Below are 18,850 nucleotides of genomic sequence, written 5' to 3' on the forward strand. Positions count from 1 at the left end.
CCAATAAAGTTAAAAACCAATTTAGTAAAAGGGTCAAAAGAAACATAAATAAAAAATAGCCCTACACATGCTTCAGGGATCTAAATAAGAATTGGTAAAAGCGGTTTTCACTTTTCAGCAGCTTTACGTTTCACTCGCGAGAAAACGTTAGAAGGAGATACCCCTGGGTTTCCGGGGATGGGATTAAACGCGTGCCAGAGTCGCACTCGTTCCGGTTATTGAAACGTCATTAGCAGGTGCGTACCCAGGATTGGCTAGAGGTGTGTGTGTGTGTGGGGGGGGGGGGGGGGGGCAGTCATAGCTAGCTTGTGTATTCAATTTGGTCTATTTATTGTATGTCAGCCCGTTGTCCGGGCCACGCTAAATTATCAGCTTAGAATGTCTATTATATGTCTAGTCAGCTTACTCTGTCGAGCGATGTTATTTCTATTACTTTTTGTTCATATGGAGTTTGTCCATTGCATTTAGTTCCACTTGGTCGAGCAATGCTGTTAGCCGCGCCTTTTCTTTTTCTTTACCTCTTCTTTCTTTCAGTCTTTTTTACGCGTCGTAGTCCCTGCTATCTTTTTCATTTTCACATGGATTTGTTGGCATACAGTTGGTTTATCCTATACCAGCTAAGTGCAAACCCCGTATTGCATGAGCCGTATTCAATGCTGATCCATGCAAATGAATTACGTCCATTGTTTCATCTTCATTTGCATGCATTTGTATTGAATACGGCACATGGACAATACGAGTTTGAACTTAGCCTTAGATTGCTTCAATTTAATTAAACTGATATAGGTACTTTATCCGCGTACAACAAAGATATACAACAAACTAAAATACGCCTTTATTTTAAAACTAAAATACTACAACTTAAATACTACTAAATATCTACAGCAATAACAATGGTGTAGAAAGTTTTCTTTAAAATTATAGAAAAAATGGGGTAAAAAGTATTGATAACATAAGTGATTCCGTAAACCTTTTATCTTTAAAAGAACTATAAAAGTTATGAATTTGATCATTGGTTAAATATGTTGTTATTCAACAATAAAAACTTAAATATATATCAACAATAAAAACATAATTATAAATTATGCTTAGGTGCACAACGTAAGACTGGGCCATGTTACGTCATTACTCAAATGAACCAATCAGAACTACGCTTTCAGAGCTCCAACCAATCAGAGCCTTTGCCTAAAACCTCGCTTCCATGCCCACATCTACGTCATTGTACGAAGGAGGTCCGTCTCTTTTGTTGTTCTTTAAAATTATAGAAAAAATGGGGTAAAAAGTATTGATAACATAAGTGATTCCGTAAACCTTTTATCTTTAAAAGAACTATAAAAGTTATGAATTTGATCATTGGTTAAATATGTTGTTATTCAACAATAAAAACTTAAATATATATCAACAATAAAAACATAATTATAAATTATGCTTAGGTGCACAACGTAAGACTGGGCCATGTTACGTCATTACTCAAATGAACCAATCAGAACTACGCTTTCAGAGCTCCAACCAATCAGAGCCTTTGCCTATAACCTCGCTTCCATGCCCACATCTACGTCATTGTACGAAGGAGGTCCGTCTCTTTTGTTGTTCGCCTCGATATCCTTGGGTGGTATGCCATTCATTCCAATGTTGTCTTTGCCCATGTCCACCTCTGCTAATCTCGGGTGGGCGTGGCGCATGTGTTCGTCCATCTGCATAGCTGCCAGCGGGTACAACAACATGACGGCGAAGAAATCTTCCGCCAGGTTACCTAGGAAACGGCATCAGAACGTGACCCAAGTGGTTCATAAGAGACTTTGCAAGGATTACAGTGATGATTATGTCGAAGACGATGACGATTATGATGATTAATGTTTTTTGATGGCACCGACAAAAGAAGACTATGATGATTCTGATATTAGTGATGTGATGATAATTATTTTAATAATTATTTCATATGTCAATGTCATATTAAAATTTGACTAAAGAGGTTTATAAGAGACTCTGCAAGATTTGCAGTGATGATTATGCAGAGATGTAGATTGAAGGCCTCGGAATATATTAGGGGAGCACGATATGGAAGCATTAAGAAAATATTGGGGGCACAGCCACGCCCCTACTGGTTGTTTCCTTATAATTAGGGGGGGGGGACAGCGTGTCCCCAGCACCCCCTGCCACGACCCTGTTATGTGGAAGACAATGATGATGATGACTATATTTTTATGACATTGTCAAAAGAAGACAATTATGACGATCATATTAGTGATGTGATGATTATAATTACATCACTAATACGATCACCATAATCGTTTGCTCCTGTCAATATCATCATACTCAACATCTCTTAAACGAGCTGGATAAAGTGCAGCGACGGGCGGTACGCTTTGTCACTTTGGCTTTTATTCATACGAGCCAGGGACCATCACCCGACACCTACAAACGCTTGGGTGTCAGAGGCAACCTTATGTGCCGCTGTCCACTCTTTTAAAGCCTCTTCGGCGATCGGAAAGGACAAGCCATCCGGAACACTACAATGTTCCAAACATATTCAAATATAGCTTCGTCCCACTAGCCATTCGGCTCTGGAACTCCCTAGAGGTTACTGTAGTTAGTAGCCTTACTAAAGCCTTCTAGGCGGCTAATTAATTCATCTAATTAGTACTATGCGCAGTGCAAATAATATATCTACATGATAGGTTGCACTATTTATTAAAGTGAAGTGAAGTGATCATAACGGCGATGTTGGAAGAAAGGGAGCAGTGTTGACCCCCTCCCCCACTACTCTCCGCCCATACCATACATGATCAGGGCGGCCGGCCATTTGCAAATAGAACTACCTTAACACAAATACTTGCCCTTGTACCTACCGAGTATTTTGAACTCGTCGCGCATGTGTGATCGAATCCCTGTGCCGTACGCGAAGAACCCAAACAGGATGGCCCACCCGATGTACGCGAGGCCGACCTCGAGGACCTGCAGGATCTCGCAGATCAACCAGCCGTAGAACGGGACGGCGATGATGGCCATGAAGACGAAACGATTCTGACCGTAGAGCCTGGGGGAGATAAAGCAAAGATCAGATTCTTACTGTACGGCCTGGGGAAGGAAAGCATAGGTAATATTTTGACCGCAAATCCTGGGGAACACAAAGCATAGATCAGATTCTTACTGTACGGATCTGGGAAGACAAAGGGCCGTAGCAGGGAGGGGGACTTTGCCCCCCCTCCATTATTTTCAAAAACTATAAGGAAATGACTAGTAGGGGTGTGGCTTTGCCCCCATTGATTTCTTAATGTTACTGCATCGTGCCTCCCAATAATTCGAGGCCTGCTAAGGCTTTGAGACATCAAATTTTGAACTTTACATTCCGGTAAACGTTTGATAAACGTTAACGTTAAACGATAAACGTTTAATAAATGTTTATAAGCGAGCAAAACTGTTAAAAAGAAATAAAGGGTTTACATTAAACGAATAATGCGAAGAAGGCAGACTGGTGGATCGATCAGAACTGGCAGTTAGACCTGGCAGTTGGTATCCTATGATTGGCAGAATTAAACAACCATACATTACCTTCCTGCAGCATTTCCCATGGGCCACCACGGCGCAATTATGGCGATGAGCAAATCCTTGAACCTTCTCCAAGTTGGGTAGTAGAACACATCCAGTATTCCCATGGAGAAGGTCGGATGGTCCGGAGACAGGTCACCCATCTCGATCTTCAGCAGTCGCCACATGGCCACCACGATGAAGTTCAAGATGAGGGTGTAGAACAAGCCAGAACAAATGGACGCGGCTTGGAGAGAATCGAGGGCCTTTTTGCCACCCGTCCAAAGCAGTGCAGTAGCAGTGGCACCTGTCATAGAAAATGCGGTTAGGTAACTATCATAGGAAAGGAGGGAAGAGGGGTTGAGTAGAGTAGCTATGATTGAAACTTTTAAAAATAGTTCACAATCAGCCCAATTCCTGGAGCTACCTTCGGAAACTATTGCATCTATACTAAACCATAGAGATGAGCACCCTGTCAAGAAACAGTAATGCAGGAATTATCAGGATGGGTTCAAGGTGTGGTTTTGTTGGTTTAATAAAGTCCACCGGTTATTCAAAACTATGCGTTAGGATCTGGTACTTAGACCTAATGGACCACCCCAGAGTGGAAGATGTACTTCTCAACTCTAACCTTCAGTTAAGGCCCAGAAGATTCTTTGCAGCACCGGTGGATCTGGATGGCCATTGGCTGAGAGACTGTCAATCACGAGTGAGCCACTGTCGGAACTGGTGACGAAGTACAGGACCAGACTGACCAATGAGATACCAGACATGAACGGACCTAGCCCGCCATATGACTCCACGACGTCAAACCACATGCTGGTGGAGGGACGGCAGGACAGACGGTACAGACCGTTATATGGCTCTGTCGCTGTTGCCCCACCGAGAGGCCACGAGCAGTTGATCCCGGCAACGGCGGCATTTCGCTCCATCTTAAGCCCCGCTCCTCCAAACACGGAGAACCACATTAGCGAGTAAATGGTAGGGACGGTCAGCGTGTACATGATGAACTCTTGGATGGTCCTTCCACGGGAGATCCTGGCAATAAACGTGCCCACAAACGGCGACCATGCAATCCACCAGCCCCAGTAGAAAATGGTCCAGCCGTCCATCCAATCAACGGCCTGCTTTCCATCCGGGGCATTACCGGCTTGGGCAAAGGCGTCGGTGTGGAAGCCGAGCTGAATGATCCATTGGAGGTAGTACCCAACACTTTGGCAGAACACGTTGAGGATGTACCAAGTGTCATCGTAGAAAAGGACAACGAACCAGATAAACATGCCTGACGAAGAAAGGATCCCAGTTAAAGATATTTATGTTGAGATGTGCGGAGTGCACTAAACAGGCATACCAGCAAAAGCAAATCGTTGCGAAGGAATCAGGACATATTGTCCTAAAATTACGAACAACTCCCTAAACAAGTTTTCGAGCACATGGTGAAAACTAAACCAGCAAGAGAGAGCGTTGCATTTTTATTGTGAAACGTCTGGGGTCGTTTGAACGAAAGAGACGAACCTAAACTGTGTTGCAGACACTGATTTTTAAAAAGTAACTATTATCGTTACAAAATGATTCAGTTGTGTTTTCTGCTCACCAATAGAGAAGCATAGCTCGCTGAGTCGTCTGATTCCGAGCTTCACGCCACTGATGACGGATAAGGTGGCAACCGCCGTGATGCACCAAATGATAATCACCTGAAAAAAAAAACGTTAAAGTTTTCACCAAGATCCTAACAACCTCCTTACCCTATTCTATCATTTGTACAGGTTTTTTCTTTTGTCTGTTTGTTTGGTTTGATGCTAAATACTGATCGCAGTCCGAAATGTGATGAAGATGCTTCGGGTTTTTTTTTTACTCATGGTTTTCTATAATCTTCTCAATCTCTTACTTAAAGTAAACCACTAATTTACCCGAGACAACACGAATTTGGGAAGAGGGTAGGGGGTTGTAACATCAGAGTAAGGATGGAGCGGAGGGCTATATCGCTTTTGGGGGTCAAAGAAGACAAGTATATGTCTGCTGCGCCTAACTCTATCTACGAACCTGCGAGATAAGCTGAAAAAATATCAAAGACAGTGGCGGTCTAAAAAACGGTCTTAAAAAGCGATTTTCAGCGCAAGCCAAATGAAAGTCAATAAATTGCAAACAGAAGGCGCACCGCATTCATTTTCTACTTTGTGAGGAGTCTGGGTTTCTTCCAGAAAATTTTGTAATTCCAGACTTTAAGGATGTCGGGGAAATTGATCTGAATACCTGTTTCCAAAGACCCACCCCTAAACCATGTATTAAAATTTGAGGCCCTTTCCCAAAATCAGAGTTAAAAGGTCGCAACCCTCCCCCAAACATAGCGGCCCCCACCCCCCACCACCCCCCCCCCCCCCCCCCCCCCCCGTTGAATAATGACCTTCCCCAAGTTGTTTCTCTTCTATTGCTCACCTGGTTCTCCTTACTCTCCTCGATATTCTTGTTCATCCGGTTCAGCCCGTTGTTAATCTGAATGACACCCAGTCCCAGACTGGTGCACACACCCAACATGGTACACACAACAGACAAGATGTCAATCATGTCACCAAGGGTACCGTAGATCTTGTCGCCTAGCAACGGATGGAAACAGGAGCGCATGGTCATAGGCATCTTCTTGCGATGGGACAGGAAGCCCAAGATGAGTCCGATCATGGTGTAGACGATCCACGCGTGGACCCCCCAGTGGAAGATGGTCAAATTCATGGCGTCTTGAGCACGCTGATTGTCAGAGTACCTGTGACGATAGCAAACAACAAAATTAAACGTCTTATAAAGTCCAGTTTCGATATTAGCCTTCGAAACAGGCTCTCGAAAAGCGCCAAAGAATTGAAGCTCCCGGAAAAGCCGTTCTATCGGACGTAGCGCTCGGCCAAAAATAGTTCCGAAATCTGCTCGCTATTGCACCTCCGTTTTTTCGCATAACTAAACTCGGCTATTCTAGCTCGGCTAACTAAACTTGGCTTTTCCGTCTTTCACGCAACTAGCGCCTGTTTAGCAGGCCATTTCGATATACGATCCAGTAATTGCGTAGTGGTAAACTTCTATTTTCTAGTCTAGGCAAACAAAAGGGGAAAATGGTCTAAAAAACACATTCCGCAATCGCAATCAAATGTATGTCAATCGAATAAGACTTGCAACAAATTGAACACGCAATTAATGCGAAATATTGTAATGGTGTGTTTGCGCGCGCATCCAAAATGCCACAGACTGGCGGGCCACTGATCTAAAAGGGTGTACGAAGTGGAGTTTACAGACGAAGCTATAGAAAATGCTGCCGGAATGCTTCTTTCGCGGAGTTTTGGAGTCAAATTCCCTTTTGTCCGCATTTTGGATAGGCGCGCAACATCGTGAAGTCGGTCTATTCTGCTACAAATAAATCCAAATATCAAGTAAATGGCATATATCCCATAAATGCTGGATAATTCCTTCATTTTGTATTAATGTTTTTTTTACGTTTTTAGACGTTTGGTATACATACACTTGTTTTGCATGAGGGAGTTTATGTAGGAGGGCCACCAAAACAACAAATGATATAACGTTTTCAACAAGCTCATAAAAGAAAAACCAATTCTACCCTATAATACCCGGGTGGTGTAAATGGGGTGCCCATCACGAATCACGAGTTATTTTTTTTAGGCTTTCACGAATCACAAATTCAAAAACGAAGCTTTCACGAATCACGGTTTTAACTTTTGCTTATGTATATATGATTTAATATACAATCACTTGGAGACTCAGTGCATTCAACAATTTAACCGACAAATATGTTTTATGTATTCGTGTTTTAATTATTTTCGGCGTCTACGAACACGTTTCTCGAATTCAGCCATGCGAAATCACGAGTTACCAAAGTAAAAATACCCCAATCACGATAGAGTACTCGATCACGAGTCACGATCTATTTTTAGGCTTTTCACGAACGAAATTAGTTCAGGGGCCAATCACGACAATACTCTCCGCCATCGTGTAATACTGTGACTAGCGGACACTAAAGGGATGTGAAGTACTTGCAAGCGAGCTTGTTGTTTTGGAATTTGGCAGCGTTTCGAGGAAGCAAACGTTTTCGTAAAATTTCAGGGTGATCAATATACGGTCTCGGTTCGCCCACCAATCTTCTGATCTTTTGTTCAACAATGGAATATTCATAAAGGAATGTTTGCCTTAACGGTTGTATGATACAATAGGTGATGACAATTATATAAGCGTTAAAATTCTGGAAGCTCAACAACCAAAGTAAATATCAAATTGTGTGTATGACTTTGAGGTCATAATTTAGTTAAAACTATTTTAAAAAGATTTGTAAAATTCTTACACTAAAAGGTTATCAATACCCCTCGTTTACCCCGCGTTAGAGACATAATTGTTGATTAAAAACAACAAAACACTGCAGGAAGGATCGAAAAGAAAATGCGAAACGTTCTCTTACAGTTTCTATGACAATCACAACCGAAAAATAACATTCCAGATAAAGCTGAGATTCTAAATTTGCGTGTTCAATCCAAAATTGTACCAACAGTTAAAATGTGCTTTTTGATTTTTTACAAGCGTCTAAAAAAATGTTGCTATACTGATGAACATGACAAAACAAACAAGCATACTAAATACACTTATCAAAGCATTATGTAACGATACTCAAACTTCATACCTTCCCTGGTAGCGGTTTCCCCACTGGCTTCCAGGCTCATAATGGTAAATGGGTTCAGCGACACCAAAGTAGAACAATCCAACGCCGATACCAGCAGCGAACAGCATCGTGAAATACGTCGCATCGCTGTATTCGGGTTTTTCATTATCTTTCCCAAGTTTCAGTTTACCGTACTTAGAAAAGTACAGCGCAGCTATGAACACAGCCCAGACGTCCTGTGTTCCGATATAAAGCCACGTCCAGACTTTGGTGACCCATCGCTTGCCTTTTGGCATGGAATCCCCGGCCAAATCCGTCCATCTCAGACAAAATACAACAAAAGCCCAAATGATAATTGCTGAGATGAAGGTAACTACAGGATTAAAGCTTACTCGGAGCTTCCAAACGCTGAATTCAATAGTGCGACATTTACGGCGTATTCTTTCGGCCTCGCGTTCTTCTTCGACGTCGGCCATGTTGGTTCAAGTTCTTTTGAAGTGTTTTTGGACCTACGCCCGCAGGATATAGCAGTCAGGGCTTCAGGAATTTCAGTGAATCTTTTGTTAAGTTTTCAAAAAAGATTCACGGATTAATGAGAACCATTGTCATATGCAGTTGTGAAGAGAATCGGTAATATAAAAGAACTCGGTGTGTTTGAATATCTATGCAAATGTGCTTTTAATGCTTTGGTAGTAACAACTTGAGTCAATAAACTCACAGTTAAGCGTTGATATTGGCAAAAAACTAGAAAAAAAAACAAGGAACTCGAATATCTTGGTTCGAAATTTTATCTTTCTGATTTTTAATATTGGCTTCTGCATGATTAGTTTTTCAACAATGAGAGCCCAGGATTATCCAAATTGGTTTATAAAAACTGCCAAAGAGTTGAAATCACTTCGCTGCCTCAGTGCTGTTGCATTATCTTAAAAATGAAGGGGACTAGTCTTTACGAAAAATAACATGTCCATGGGCGGCGTAGCCAAGGAACTAACACTTTAATTAAGCACTTCGATGATTTCCAAAATAAGTTTGATGGAATAGACATTATACCTAGAATCAGATAACAATCTAACTAAGAGAATCCATTTTAACAATAGCAAACAGAGTAAGGAGAGCTCGTGGGGGTTTAAAACGACCGTGCACTTTCGCCCCATTGGGAGGAGGTCAATTGCCTCATTTTAAAATAATCAATAATCAGGATCAATTTATTGTTAAATGTTTTATTGTTAAATCTTACATGAGATAATAAAAATAGCTATAAAGTTCTAGAGAATTATAATATTCAGCGAATTAGAATAAAATGGATATTAAAAATATCATCAATCATTTTTTTATATCCCTAGATAAATGTGCGTAGGTTATGGATGTAGGTGTGCGAAACATTGGCAATTAACATGAAAATCCTTTGTCTATCGAGGTAAGGTACGTCATGAATTTTATGTGTTCTTTTTTCATCTATTTTTCGTGTACAAATGCTTTAAAATACAACAGCTAGCTTTGGAACAATATTGCTATGCAGCATTAAAAAGTGTTGAAAATGAGAGCACTAGTGCCTAGAAAAATAAAAACGTAAAATCCAATATTAAAAGTTATTTTAATAAAATAAAACTTCTTTCGGCAGGCGGGGCAGTTTGAAAAATGGACTGTCCAATCAAAACGGTGAGACAGAGTTACGTCATCGCCCAATTGAATCAATCAGAACATTCGCTTAAAACTTCGCTGTACCGCTTTTTGAGCTCCACCAATCAGAACATTTGTTTAAAACTACGCTTTTAGAGGTGATCCAATCAAAGCATTTGCCTAAAACTTGCCCATATCTACGTCATTGTACGAAGGAAGTCCGTTCCTGTCAGTGTTAGCTTCAAGGTCCTTGGGCGGCATATCATCCATGGCCACGTTTTCTTTACCAACCTCTGCTCGTCTCGGGTGGGCGTGGCGCATGTGTTCGTCCATCTGCATAGCTGCCAGCGGGTACAACAACATGACGGCGAAGAAATCCTCCGCCAGGTTACCTAAAAAACGGCACAAGAACGTTGTGATGGGAATGGTTTTCTGGTTTTGACGACAATGCTTTTTGGAAAGGGCTTAATTTTCATTCCCATTTTCTGTTGATGGCGATGACAAAGATGATGCTAATGAAGGTGGTGGTGTGTTGATTATGATCATTGTAATGATGACAATGAATGATAATGATGGTGATGGCGGTGACGGGATTGCTGATGATTGTGATATTGGAGTGGATAATTATGATCATCATATTGATAATGATGATGATGAATAATAACGGTAATGTAATGCAATAACCAGGCCCGCACCCAGGGGGGTGCAGGGGGTGCGAACGCCCCCCCCTACAACGGCCGAAAGTCCACTTTCGGTTCTCAATAGACGTCTTATTTGTACACAAATCTATAAAGCATAAGCGAGATTACTCCGGTTGTCATTAATCCATAAGTCAGACTTGTATTTGTAGCCAAATCCGACAATAAACGTCCCGTGGAGATACTGCAAAGGCAAAAAAATCCCCTTTTGTTCTTTCGGGGATGGTCAGATCCCCGTTATCAGAAAACTCACTCACTCACCCTCCCCCACTCCCCCCCCCCCCAGAAAAATTAGGTCCACTTTTTCGGATTTCGCACCCCCCCCCCCCCCCCCCTCAAGGAAAATCCTTGGTACGGGCCTGATAACTTCAACCAGTTATAATGGCGCGGAAGGCACGACAGAAATAGGCTATAAATGCGACAGAGCTAGGCTATATGTGCCCCCTTGAGTGTATTGTTAGTACGAACTGTCACTGAAGGTCGTCACTTAAAGGGTTTATTGTGTCCCCGGGGTTCTTTTACGTCCATTTGATTAGGTAAGTGCATTGCAGCTTAAAGAGAAGGGACCTCCGTAACGATACCCACCGAGTATTTTGAACTCGTCGCGCATATGCGATCGAATCCCTGTGCCGTACGCGAAGAACCCAAACAGGATGGCCCACCCGATGTACGCGAGGCCGACCTCGAGGACCTGCAGGATCTCGCAGATCAACCAGCCGTAGAACGGGACGGCGATAATGGCCATGAAGACGAAACGATTCTGACCGTAGAGCCTGGGGGAGATAAAGCAAAGATCAGATTCTTACTGTACGGCCTGGGGAAGGCAAGCATAGATAATATTTTGACCGCAAAGCCTAGGGGACATAAAGCATATATAAGATTTTGACCGCAAATCCTGGGGAACACAAAGCATATATAAGATTTTGACCGCAAATCCTGGGGAACACAAAGCATAGATAAGATTTTGACCGCAAATCCTGGGAAACATCAAGCATAGATAAGATTTTGACCACAAGTCCCGGGGAACACAAATCATAGATAAGTTTTGGCACGCATTGAAATTTCTCAACCAACCTGGACAGTTTCTTTCTTGCCCGACGAGTAAGTTGAGTGACCGGCGGTAAATAAAAATTAGACCAGGTGGAAATTTCGAACCCGGTGAGTTCACCAAAAAAAACACGGAAATCTAGGTTTTGCTGGGTCTGTTACAGAGGGGTGTACAAACAAATTGGGTTGAACGACCAGATCGACTTGCAGACTTTGCGTAGTTTTGACTGCCAGATATCGTCGATTAGATTTGACTGAATTCAAAGCAGGGTGGTACTTACATGATAACAAAATCGTCATTCAAATCAGTCTTAACGGCTAATTTCGCACGGTTTCCATAGTAAGTACTTCAATTACCTTCCAGCAGCATTTCCCATGGGCCACCAAGGCGCAATGATTGCAATTAACAAATCCTTGATCCTCCTGCATGTCGGGTAATAGAAAATATCGAGCAGTCCAAACGAGAACTGTGGGTGGTCCGGAGACAAGTCACCCATCTCGATCTTCAGCAGTCGCCACATGGCCACCACGATGAAATTCAAGATGACAGTATAGAACAAGCCAGAACAAATGGACGCGGCTTGCAGCGCATCAAGAGCCCTCTTACCTCCTGTCCATAGCAGCGCCGTTGCCGTTGCACCTAAAATAAGTAAATAAATAAATAAGTAAATAAATAAATAAATAAATAAATAAATAAGTAAATAAGTAAATAAGTAAATAAGTAAATAAGTAAATAAGTAAATAAGTAAATAAGTAAATAAGTAAATAAGTAAATAAGTAAGTAAATAAGTAAGTAAATAAATAAAAAAATAAATAAAAAAATAAATAAAAAAATAAATAAATAAATATATATATAAATATATATATAAATATATATATAAATAAATAAATAAATAAATAAATAAATAAATAAATAAATAAATAAATAAATAAATAAATAAATAAATAAATAAATAAATAAATAAATAAATAAATAAATAAATAAATAAATAAATAAATAAATAAATAAATAAATAAATAAATAAATAAATAAATAAAATAAATAAATTGGAGTAGCTAATGAGTAAGTACGCAGCTGCTTTGTCCCCTATTATCTTTGCTCTACAAAGTAGTTCTTTTGTCTCTATTCTTCTCGTTCTTTGTGTCGAGGTGCGGATATTGTTCATTTGCCCAATCAAATTGCAGCTTGTAAGAGCTGCGTACTGACCCTAGCTAATCACTCCATTGCAGCTGGGAAGCTGAATTACAAGATTCAGACGTGGTCGAGTTGGAGGCATGGGAAGTCGCCTCAGGCAGCCGCCATACAACTCATGTCTGACCACGGATCACAGCTAAGATCCAAATTGTTTGTTTTGTGGAGAGATGAAAACCGGAGAACCCGGAGAAAAACCCTCGGAGCAAAGGCGTGACCAAATAACTCGACTCTCGTCGTAACCGGGAATCGAACCCGGAACCCAGTGGTGAGAGGCACAGGCACTACAGAGCGACCGGGAAACCTGTGGTGAGAGGCACAGGCACTACAGAGCGACTCTCTGCCAACTGCGCCACCTGGGCTCCCCTCGGAAAGGAATAAGAAAGAGAGAGTGAAACAACACCTCCCTTCTCCCCCCGAATCCTTCCGCGCCACTTCATCGTATAGTACCTCGTCGTCCCGAAAACTAAATGTTGTCTCCGAACAATTCCGATCTACTCCCGAATATAGTACCCAGTGGTTCACGAGTACTTCTCCGCTTATTTCGAAATTTACCATATTAAAAGCCACAAGTTAGAGCTTCTAGTGAAATAGCTAGAGAAAGTCCAGAAATGCTACCAATTGTTTGTAAGTTTATACGGCTTGTATATTAATGCTGAGTTTTTTTCCTAAAGGTACTGAGCCTATCCCGATTAGGAGCGCTCTGTTGGGACCCCCCCCTCCCCCTCCCCTTGGACCCCAATAAGTCCCAAACAGCGCCTCACTACAATAAACTCAAATTTCCATTTGTTTTCTTCAGTTACCGTCGCTGTCTTGCAGCCGTAGCAGCATAAGAGAGCAGCTTAAGAATCTTACGACTCTTACCTTCAGTCAAGGCCCAGAAGATTCTTTGCAGCACCGGTGGATCTGGATGGCCATTGGCTGATAGACTGTCAACCACGAGTGAGCCACTGTCGGAGCTTGTGACGAAGTACAGGACCAAACTGACAAGCGATATGCCGGACATGAACGTCCCTAACCCACCATACGATTCAACTACGTCAAACCACATGCTGGTGGAGGGACGGCAGGACAGACGGTACAGACCGTTATATGGCTCTGTCGCTGTTGCCCCACCGAGAGGCCACGAGCAGTTGATCCCGGCAATGGCGGCATTTCGCTCCATCTTAAGCCCTGCTCCTCCAAACACGGAGAACCACATTAGCGAGTAAATGGTAGGGACGGTCAGCGTGTACATGATGAACTCTTGGATGGTCCTTCCACGGGAGATTCTGGCAATAAACGTGCCCACAAACGGAGACCATGCGATCCACCAGCCCCAGTAGAAAATGGTCCAGCCGTCCATCCAATCAACGGCCTGCTTCCCATCCGGGGCATTACCGGCTTGGGCAAAGGCGTCGGTGTGGAAGCCGAGCTGAATGAGCCATTGGAGGTAGTACCCAACACTTTGGCAGAAGATGTTGAGGATGTACCAAGTGTCATCGTAGAAGAAGACGACGAACCAGATAAACATGCCTGTTGATACAATAAGGTTAAGAAGGTTAATCACACCGCAATTGTATGCTCCCGCTCAAGGCAGAGTGACTAAAGAGTGACTAAAAGAATCCATTTCCATCGGCTAGTTCAAGCAGATAACCAAGTTATTTGCAATCAAATATCGTCAATAACATATCAGACTTCCTTCAGTAAATTTTTGTCTTCTTGCGAATAAACCGTTGTTTTCAATTATTTTCAATTATAAACAATAACAAAGGCGTGGTTGATCGACCTTCTTTAAGGTCACACACAAACACAAACACTGATATCCAATATACTTTCATAGATAGAATCCGATTTCCAACAAAGACCACATTCGGGGCCCAAAAGCTGTGCCTTCCGTTTCAAATGGAATGGAAAATGGAAGGGAAGGTGTGGCGCATAATAAGAAAAGCTCGTCAAGGAGAGAAAAAGGAAGGAGAGCAGATTACCTAGCCTGAGCTGGTAATTGATCATGAAAGTGTCTTTTAGCTGTAAATGATTCAGATGCATTTTCTGCTCACCAATAGAGAAGCATAACTCGCTGAGTCGTCTGATTCCGAGCTTGACGCCACTGATGACGGATAAGGTGGCAACCGCCGTGATGCACCAAATGATAATCACCTGAAAAAAAAAACGTTAAAGTTCTCACCAAGATCCTAACAACCTCCTTACCCTATTCTGTCATTTGTACAGGTTTTTCTTTTGTCTGTTTGTTTTTTGGAACATTTGTTTGGCGATGGCAATAACGGGGTGCCCTAGGATGGAGTGCCCTAGAATGGAAGGAAGGGTTGTATGATAGGACGCTTCGTCGTGTTTCGAATGCATTGGAAGAAATATACTCTTAAAGTGGTAGGAAGAGTGTTTTACTGCAAACCCATGCAGGTTCTGCAACTTGCTAGTATATATATATATATATATATATATATATATATATAAATGAAGATTATTTGCTGAAGTATTGTCCAAATGTTGCTAAAACATTGGGTTTATTTTATAAGCACTGAGCGCGGATTGTACCGCTTACTCCGTGGTATTAAAGTTTTTCTTTCAAATGACGTTCTCCAAACTCTCCCATTCCCATTCCTCACCTGATTTTCCTTACTCTCCTCGATATTCTTGTTCATCCGGTTCATCCCGTTGTTAATCTGAATGACACCTAGTCCCAGACTGGTGCACACACCCAGTATAGTACACACAACAGACAAGATGTCAATCATGTCACCAAGGGTACCGTAGATCTTGTCGCCTAGCAACGGATGGAAACAGGAGCGCATGGTCATAGGCATCTTCTTGCGATGGGACAGGAAGCCCAAGATGAGTCCGATCATGGTGTAGACGATCCACCCGTGGACCCCCCAGTGGAAGATGGTGATGTTGATTGCGTCCTGAGCACGCTGGTTGTCAGAGTACCTGAAAATTATTTGGAAAAAGAAGTTTACTCGCTAGTTTGCCTACAAGTGGAATCTATGTGAATTAACTAAATTACTCTACGAGTACTTTTGATTCTCTTTTTTGTTTGCCCCCCCCCCCCCCCCCGTTTCCTCTTGGTTAGTCTAATATTGGCTAGAGCTTTTAAATCCATAAATTTTTTAACTTCGATTAATCAAGTGTGGTATGGCAGTAGAAGTATGCGAATACCGATACAATGAATGCAAAATAGGGTCCAAGACAAGTTGCGTGCACGAGCTAAATAATTTAGTAGAATATCATGGCAAAAGGTCTTATGGGGCCCGCTCCAACGGCTATTGGCGGCTTTGCTACCTGATGTGCCTGCCCCCTTATCCATCACAAAGCTACAAAGAGAATAACAAAGACAGGAAGCTATACATTGTACTGAATGACTCAAGTCACAACGTGACCCTCGCGTAACGTGCGTCATAGGAAGTAGTTTGCATGATCGCTTATTTACTACAAGTGCGTAAAGCTTTAGCCCCAAATCCCTCGGGAAGTTAAACTCAAATCATTCTCAACTCATCAAAAACATTGCACATACGAATACAAAATGAACATTTCGAAGACAATTGACTTGTAGGCAGATATCATGCAAACGTCTCGCTGTTTAACCTATAACTGTTTCCCAGTGGGATACGCGTGACCGTCAGCTATGTCTTTTATTGATATGCTTCTTGTTTGCAAGCGGCTCGGACAAAGTCCAAAACAAGAAAACAATTACTAAAATGTAGCTTGAAATAAGAACATGTTTGCTTTCTTTGATATTGCTATCAAAGAAAAGAGAAACAATTATGTTTAGCAATACTGTTTCGAAGACAGACGCTCGTGCAGGAATTTTATTTCCCCACGCTTCGTTTCCGTACAATTATTGCATGTCATTCAATTGCGTAGGAAAATGCGCACTTAGTCAAGGTTCAACTATGCCATTTAAAGAAAGACTAAAATATTCAAGGAACATCTTTTGTCTAAACAAAGGTCCAGTCAAAAACTTAGTCATCCTTTTGTAGCTTGATGTATTTTAGCTTTAGCAAACACTTCACGTTTTGGTTATGTGTGATTTACGATTTTTTCTAATACTATTTCGTTTTCGAAATTAAAATGACAATTCTCAATATGCTATGTATCAGTATTTCGTGTAAAATGTTGGCACGTTTACTGTCGAATCCGTTGTATCGCGACGCCGCATTTTCAAAACATCGATTTGTTTTTGTCTTTTAGGATTTTCTGCTCCGCCAGTCAAATTATTCTAAGCCAATCAGATTCTTGCCATCTCTCGCCTAGTGCAGTTGCCTGGCTTTCTGTCGCGACACTGTCTGGTTTTCGTCCATAGGAAAGCCAGGGAAGTGCACAATGCAAGACTCTGATTGGCTCAGAATGGTTTTACTGACGGAACAGAAAACCAAAACAAATCGTGTTTTGAAAACGCGGGTCGCGATACAACGGATTCCACAGTAATTGAAAAGAAGCTTTGGTTCAAATAACAGTTAATATATTTTAATTTGTCAATATGAAACCTTTTTGGGTTTTCAAATACAAGGAAAGAATAAAGTTATCTTCGAATCAGTATCATATTTCTTTTATCGCACCGTTTTCTTTAGTCTTTTACCGTATGAAAACAATAAAACATAAGAAAAATATTTTTTTTATTTTCTCATCACACAATAAATTGTAGAAAATGTTTTTTTAATTAGCTTCAATACATAATTAGATTACGGAAATATAATTAAATAGCCATTCCAGGGTTTTGGGGAATAATTCCGAAGTTAATCAGCCTGATTTTCAGTAAGAGTCCGCCCAAACTCAGAACTAAAAATCACGCTAAAAAATCACTTATAAATCAACATTCCTCGAATTCAATAGAGGGTGGATAAAACGCAGTTGAAACTTTTTCAAATTTGAGTTTCTTCAGCCCTTTTTCTAACAATCTTTTAAAGGTGAAAGGACACTACTGACCGCCCAATTTCAATATCGTTCTACTTATGTTGTAAGAGGTGTAGGTCAATAAAACAACACCATCTCGATCGAAAGGTTTCATCACGTTTTCAAAAACTTTCAAATATGATATTTAACAACTAAATGGATATTCATTTGAAATGGAGGTACAACTCTGTAAAAAAGCTTTCTTCATACCTTCCCTGGTAGCGGTTTCCCCACTGGCTTCCAGGCTCATAATGGTAAATGGGTTCAGCGACACCAAAGTAGAACAATCCAACGCCGATACCAGCAGCGAACAGCATCGTGAAATACGTCGCATCGCTGTATTCGGGTTTTTCATGATCTTTCCCAAGTTTCAGTTTACCGTACTTAGAAAAGTACAGCGCAACTATGAACACAGCCCAGACGTCCTGTGTCCCGATATAAAGCCACGTCCAGACTTTGGTGACCCATCGCTTGCCTTTTGGCAAGGAATCCCCGGCCAAATCCGTCCATCTCAGACAAAATACAACAAAGCCCCAAATGATAATTGCTGAGATGATGGTAACTACAGGATTTAGGCTCACTCGTAACTTCCATATGCTGAATTCAACAGTACGGCATTTACGTCTGATTTCTCTGGCTTCGCGATCCTCCACCTCAGGATCCGACATGATGACTAAAAATGTCTAAATGTTTATGGTACAGCGAGCTTAGGACTACATTAACATAGCCTACTTCACGTCGGTATTTTTTACAAAAAAAGTAATTTTACTGGCTTTTTATAGACAAAGGATTCACGGGTAATTAGCAGCAGTTGTCATGACGTTACGGTGTGAAATAATTAGGATAAAAATGAGCACAGCGTAGGATACGCCCGCCGCGAGCATGAGAAAATAAAAAAAAAACACTTTGTTTCTAAGACAATATTAGATATTACAGATACTGGAAATACAATTTTAAACAAATAGTAAAGTTTTGACTCAAGCTCTGATTCTTGATTATCATGCAAATTGACATTTTAAAATTGTATGTAGCCCTTTTTCTACATGATTAGGTTTTAGACATTCTGTTTTGACCCTCTATGAAAGGGGCGAGGTAAACAGTTGCGCAATGGTGTTTGCGCATGATGTTCAGGTTTCTCATGGTTCACGCTAAGGAATGCATGATTCAGGCGCGTACCTTGGCCCTTGGCGGACTTGGCGGTCAAAAAGTGGGTCATTTCTTATTAAG

The 18,850-nt window shown here is 41.4% G+C and overlaps 2 protein-coding genes across 2 annotated transcripts; both read right to left on the reverse strand.

Annotated features, from left to right (window-relative positions):
* Nucleotides 1-813: 813 nt before the first annotated feature.
* On the reverse strand, nt 814-8,766 carry LOC116603914 (glycine betaine transporter 1-like). The gene is made up of 7 exons (XM_048719902.1): nt 8,198-8,766; nt 5,965-6,286; nt 5,123-5,222; nt 4,160-4,810; nt 3,553-3,835; nt 2,850-3,037; nt 814-1,753 (listed from the first exon to the last, which is right to left on the reverse strand). The coding sequence occupies exons 1-7, from the start codon at nt 8,650-8,652 to the stop codon at nt 1,527-1,529; spliced, it is 2,226 nt and encodes a 741-aa protein (XP_048575859.1). The 5' UTR covers nt 8,653-8,766; the 3' UTR covers nt 814-1,526.
* Nucleotides 8,767-9,380: 614 nt separating this feature from the next.
* On the reverse strand, nt 9,381-18,375 carry LOC5520565 (glycine betaine transporter 1). The gene is made up of 7 exons (XM_032365539.2): nt 17,834-18,375; nt 15,340-15,661; nt 14,773-14,872; nt 13,598-14,248; nt 11,899-12,181; nt 11,080-11,267; nt 9,381-10,188 (listed from the first exon to the last, which is right to left on the reverse strand). Exons 1-7 carry the CDS (start codon nt 18,289-18,291, stop codon nt 9,977-9,979), a joined length of 2,214 nt encoding a protein of 737 aa, XP_032221430.2. The 5' UTR covers nt 18,292-18,375; the 3' UTR covers nt 9,381-9,976.
* Nucleotides 18,376-18,850: the final 475 nt, after the last annotated feature.

This window comes from Nematostella vectensis, chromosome 12 (genome assembly GCF_932526225.1).
Source record: "Nematostella vectensis chromosome 12, jaNemVect1.1, whole genome shotgun sequence".
NCBI lineage: Eukaryota > Metazoa > Cnidaria > Anthozoa > Actiniaria > Edwardsiidae > Nematostella > Nematostella vectensis.